At 38.6% G+C, this 6,000-nt stretch overlaps 1 protein-coding gene across 4 annotated transcripts; it reads left to right on the forward strand.

The window, feature by feature from the left end:
* Nucleotides 1-819: 819 nt before the first annotated feature.
* LOC112775696 (uncharacterized) lies at nt 820-5,749 on the forward strand. Of its 4 annotated transcripts, none has more exons than XR_003815839.2 (8): nt 820-1,290; nt 1,407-1,524; nt 1,701-2,114; nt 2,715-2,996; nt 3,217-3,737; nt 3,812-3,936; nt 4,399-4,564; nt 4,986-5,749. XR_003815839.2 is itself a non-coding variant. In XM_025819516.3 (8 exons), exons 1-8 carry the CDS (start codon nt 1,091-1,093, stop codon nt 5,520-5,522), a joined length of 2,358 nt encoding a protein of 785 aa, XP_025675301.1. In that variant the 5' UTR covers nt 820-1,090; the 3' UTR covers nt 5,523-5,749. The 4 variants fall into 4 exon arrangements, 3 of the variants coding, with proteins under 3 accessions (XP_025675301.1, XP_029151322.1, XP_025675302.1); XM_025819516.3 differs by having other exon boundaries at nt 4,404-4,564; XM_025819517.3 differs by having other exon boundaries at nt 944-1,290; nt 1,706-2,114; nt 4,404-4,564.
* Nucleotides 5,750-6,000: the final 251 nt, after the last annotated feature.

Below are 6,000 nucleotides of genomic sequence, written 5' to 3' on the forward strand. Positions count from 1 at the left end.
CTATAAATACTATCACTACTATTCATACCATAATACATAACTAATTCTCTCCAATACAAATCTCAATCTTCTCTATTCTCTAATTTTCCAATTACATATCACTGCTATATAATTTGCATACACCACTTTGATCAAGTGATAAAGGGAATGAAGACGCGATAGACAGATAGAAATAATAAGATATTCATTCTTCAAGCAGGATGAAGTTTGCTCTCAAAAAATTTTTCTAAATTTTGACCAACAGCCTGTTACACGGTATTTTAGGTGTTCCCTTGTTATGTTATTTGTAACTTTTGGACCATTGTATATCCAATAAATTAGGTATAACATTGGAGAAAAAACAAAAAGAGGAAGTATAGGAAATATTCTGTACAATGTGTACAATGGAGTTTAGGGATATTCGATTCAGTAAAATATCAGATGTTTATTATTCCTGATATCCGAATGGTTATTCTGTATAGTATGGGTGTATTATATTAAGAAATTAATAGTATTTTACTCTTATTTTTTAATTCATATTGGGCCAAATAAATAGCTCATTATACACATTGTACAAATACTCCATTAACTCCCTAACAAAATTCAAACAAAAAAAATAAAAGAGAGAACTTTTGCTTAGGAAAAAAGTGATAAAGAAACTGTTTTTTGAGAAGGAAGGAATCGCCCATACTCTTCTACAGTTGCCCTTCCCGACACATCCACATTCTACAACCAAAAACTTCTTGATGCTGACACGTGTCCTGCCATTGCCACCTTAAACATCTGTCTCCATCCTCGTGAACCCTTCCTTGTCGTCCCATCTCTCTCATTATTCCCTTTGTTCCTACTTCCACCAATACACCACGTTTTCAACCTTCTCTCCACGTTCCATACCAATTTCATCACACTTGAGAATTGACATTTGACACCCTACTATATATTCCCATCATGTAAAAAACACAATGGTGCTTCTCCCTCTGGTCCCTTTACTCTTCTCTCTTTAGTAGATCTCACTCATTTAATACATTTCACTTACAAAAATATACACCATACTATAATACTATTAATTAACACCTACTGTGCTTAATTAATTTCATTATCCACCAAAACGATGTCGGATCACCCCGACGGCGCTTCCGAAATCTCAGCGAGCAACTCATCCAGGAGTCTCGCGGAGTTACCGGAACTCACCGCCATACGATTCGGACTCGATCTTGTATCGGCGGCTAGGCGAAACATCTTGTTCCTGAGGACTGTTTCGGATTCTCTGTGGCTCCACCACACGCCCATTGTGGTGGAAGCCATACGCAGGTCAAACTTTAGCACCCCCTCCCCCCTTCCTTCCTTTTTCTTTTTCGAGAACATAGCGGTTAATTAGTTGGTATTCTCATCTAACTGCTGAGAAGTTTCCATTTTCCGCATGGCAGATACCATGATGTGTGGATGCCGTTGATTTCCGATCTGACGGCCCCGGACTTCCCTCTTCCTATGATTCTCCCTCCCTTCGATGTCGAGTGGGTTTGGTTCTGCCACACTCTCAACCCTGTGAGTTGCTTCAAAGAATGAAATTAAAACATGACATTTATTAACAGTAAAGGTTGAACTTCATGTTGAGATTCTAACAATGATTCTGAATTGAATTATATATACAAACGCAACCATGAAATCGTATGTTAAGTTTTATGATTTTTCTTTATTTATTTTCTGCCGAAATGGTGAAGGTTAGTTACAGGGAATACTGCGTGAGAAGATTCTCGAAGGTGATTGGAAGAGCGGTTATCTTGGACGAGGAGAACAGAGAGTACGCGGTGATGCGGTGCAAGGAGATATGGAGCGCTGAGTTCCCCTCCGAGTCGTTTGAGAACGAAGCGAGTTCTGACTCGGAGGAGGAGGACCCAGTTGGCGCCATTGTTGATGAAGAGGGTGGTGATCTTCTGAAGGAAGTTATGGAGAAGAGGAAGTGGTTGTGCTCTGTGTTTGAGGAGCCGTACAGGTGCGAGGTGGTGTACTTGATAGCGGCGAGGCAGAGGTACAAGGCGTTCTTGTATTTGGCGCACAAGAGGTTAGTGGCGCTTCAATCTGGTTCCTGTTTGGTGCCAGCTTCGGATATCTTGTTGATGTGGCTGACCCACCAGGTGACTTCCATTTTTTTTTTTTAAATTCTGTTTTGTGTTGCTCTTCTTCCTGTTATCTAATTTCCGTATCTCTGACTTTTCCTCTTTCTGTTCATAAATGTTATGCGCTTCATAACTTTACGCCATCCAGTCAATCATCCAGCTTTATTTTTAGTGTGAAAACCCCTTGGTCAAGGGATAGAGAAGCTCCTCTTCTTTTTACCAACTGTTATTTTGTTCAATAGTTAATATTAACGTTTTGGTGTGAAGTGTGAACATAAGTCTTCTTGCTAAAGTTGAGTAGTACTAATAATTATGCTAGCAATTTAGTTTCCTTGATTTAGTAACATAGTTTTATATATACTTAATCGAGCATTGAGCTAATGAGTCTTGGCGTGAGTTTGCTACAACAGAAAGAAATTCAGTTCAGGTTAATTTTCTCCTCGTAGGTTTCCTTGTATCCACCAAGACATGCACCAATCCTTAGCTTTGTCGTTTTATACACCAGAAATGAATTTGGTTAAACATTTTCTCTTAATTGTTAATTTCACTGTTACTTCATTCTATCAGTTATCTTTTCTAATACTTTTTCTTATTACTGTCATACGTTTCATGGAGTAGAGCTATCCAACAGTGTATGTGGGAGACATGAAGGCATTAGGCTTAGATGTTGATCTGGAAAAGGTGGCAATGGTTTCTCAAACCGTGAAGGAGAAGGAATTTGAAGAAATAAGGAAGTTGTGGGACACAGAATTCAATCAACCTTATGAAAAAGCTGGTGGAGAGATCACTTCGCTGTCATTGGAAGGGGCTACCTCTGCAATTTCCCCCGTCTACTGGGTTGAATCAGACACAGATGTCAATACAAAATACAGGTCCATGCTTCCAAGGTTCTTACTTGAGGTCAATTTCGTGCTCTTTCTCTCTATCCCCTGCTGTATGCTTGCTATTGTGCTATATACCTGGGACTATATTCTCTTTGGTATTTGTTAATTGACCTGAAGTAATTTCTTAGCTCAATGTTGCCATTGCGAGCATCAAACTTATCTTCTTGTGAAAATGGGCTATAGTCATATATACATTCACTTTAGTGGATTTAAATTTTAAAAATTTGACAATGCAGGCCTGTGTGTTTGTGAAGCTTAACTCAAGGATAAAGGCATTGCAAAAGGATATAAACCGTGATTTCATAAGACTTCGTACTATAAGGTGTCATAGTGAGTTAAAGCTAGATAAATCCATCTCCAGTTTCCCCTATGATTCATGGAAAAAAGCTTGGCATCTTTACTGTGAATTTGGGACCAAGGGGGTTATTATTGAGTACCGTCGACAAGGTGGTAGCTGTCTTAAAGGAAGTACCCTGCAAGACACCGTTTCATTTAGCTGGAATGATTTATTGAGAGCTGATTCTCTAACTTCTGAAAAGAAAATTAGTCAGCATGTGAATATTGTTGCGTCAATAACCCCGCCAGTTCAAGCACCGTACTTGTTGAAATGTGTTCCTGATCGAGTAACAGATGATTCCGGAGCAATGATATCTGATGTGATTCTGAAGATGAATAGCTATCACCCGCAAGAAGGACGATGGCTGTCTCGTACAGTTCTTGATCATGCAGGAAGAGTGTGTTTTGTTATTAGAATTAGGTGAACTTCAAAACTCTACAATGCTATTGTTGCATGGTTATCTTTTGCTTACTCGCAAATGTTTAAAATGACAGGGTAGGAGGAGGATTTTGGAGAAGAGGAGGTGAAACTCCTTTGGCTGTGAAATGGGAAGAAAGGATTATAGAGATACGTGAAGGATCTTGGTCTTATGTTGCTGGTTCCATTGGTAGAGCCCCTGGTATGTTTTGTGCACAAGTTACTTTACCTAAAATATTGGGCGTGTTTATCATGGCTTCTTCAAAGGCACTTGGACATATATGAGTCAGAGTTGTAAGCTAGGAAGTTAGAACCAACAAGTTTGAAGAATAAACTATCTTGGTCTTACGTTAGTTCTTTCATGTTAGTTTGGATTCAAAGATTATTGAAAGGAAGATCGTTTCTAACACTCGAGGGGGAAAAAAATCTCAGCATTTTCTCATCTCCATGAGATTACATTTTGCTTTGGAATTAAAATTCTGTCACACTCTTCTTTATAATCGAGCTAGCTATTAAATGCCAAAGGCGCATGTGTTTCTGTCATGGATCGCCATTTTGATGTACAATTCATGCTTGCCAGCAAAACCATAATCCTAGATGACACAGTTTTGCTTCTATTCTTTGCAGTTCAAATCTTAAATATCGTGTTTTTGTTTCTGTCTAGTACAGAGAAGGTGGTAGCTACTGCCACACCAAAGGAATCTGCAGAGCAATGGAGTGCATCATGGTGCTTTTCAACGGGAGATGAGCTGTTCGTACAATGGGACTCATCACTATCAGTGTCGGGTCTTTGCTTTAGTTTGAGAAACCAGACATCAACAGATTCATCGGTAGAGTGGAGACTTCTTTATCTATTTTCCTTGGAATAAAGTCTGAATTTTGGACTAAACTACCAATTTAGTCTAAAAGTATTACATGCCAGGTAGTTGGTTACTCCCATGAACACGTCTTCATGTGAAGATGATATTGTAAACCATTAGATAGTTTAATATATTTGACTGAATAATTTAACAGTTCACAATATCATCTTCAAAAAAAGATGTCTTCATATGTTAATGGTACATGGTCCCTCCTCCTCGGGGGAGAAACAGCCCAGTATCTGCCCTCGGTGGATAAATATCCGCAGATGCCTACCCCGCTCTGTCGGGGGAAACGCCACCTTACAGCACCTTGATGTTTCAGGCTCTAAATGGTTTACTTGTGAGTTATTCATCTTAAGTTTGTTCAAAACGTAGTCGTCATCAATGGCAGGTGAAGTTGTTGAAAGGAAGGCAAAGGCAATACCAAGTGAAGAGAAAAAGGAAGGCAGATAACGAAAGTGAAACAACAAAAAACAACTTAAAGGAAGATTTTGATGATGAGGAGGGTTTTATTACACTTGTTCGTCTCACAGGAGATGACCCCGATGGAAGAGCAACGGCACTTCTAAATTGGAAGCTATTGGTTGTTGAAGTGTTGCCTGAAGAAGATGCGGTTCTGATGCTCCTCCTCTGCATCTCAATACTCAAAAGTGTATCAGAAATGATGAAACAAGATGTGGGAGGGTTGTTGGTTAGGAGAAGACTGAAGGAGACAAGGGTTGGAACTAGGGATTGGGGTTCTGTGATGCTTCATCCATCATCATCGTCGTCATCATCTGATTCAAGATACCTTCAACCTTGGTATTGGAATGCCTGCTCTGTGATGATAGCACCTGATGCTGCAGATCATGTCAAAAGGATGCCAGCATCAACTCAATCACTAGTGGAAGGCAGTGACAAGTTATACAAGCATGGGATCATTAGTTAAAAGAAATGTTTCTTGAATATAGTTATTATTATATTTTGAGTTGACAATTTGACATACTATCTATCTACTTGGAGGGTGTGAGGGCCAGCAAAAATGAAACTCGCACCTCGTATAATAGTGGATAGATAATATTTCAGCGCCTGATATAATGATAGTTATATTCAGGTAACATTATCGAATTAGTTAAGCCTTTTGTATTATATTTGATGTGGATGCAAGTTTTTCAATTTGGCTTGCTTGAAATGTTCACTTTTTCTTCTTAGGATTGTAATTCTGAGTCGATAGTGTTTGATTGAAACAAAAAATAAATTATTGAAAAAAGAGAGACTGATTGAGAAAAATAAAACATATTTTGTATATTTTCTAACTAATCGTGTGCATATGTGAAATTTAACAAAGGTTTTCATAGTTTTTTTTTTTTTTTTAAATGTTGCAATATCTAGTGGGCATTTAGATAATAAGGGTGATGCAGAAGCTG

Source organism: Arachis hypogaea, chromosome 19 (genome assembly GCF_003086295.3).
Source record: "Arachis hypogaea cultivar Tifrunner chromosome 19, arahy.Tifrunner.gnm2.J5K5, whole genome shotgun sequence".
NCBI lineage: Eukaryota > Viridiplantae > Streptophyta > Magnoliopsida > Fabales > Fabaceae > Arachis > Arachis hypogaea.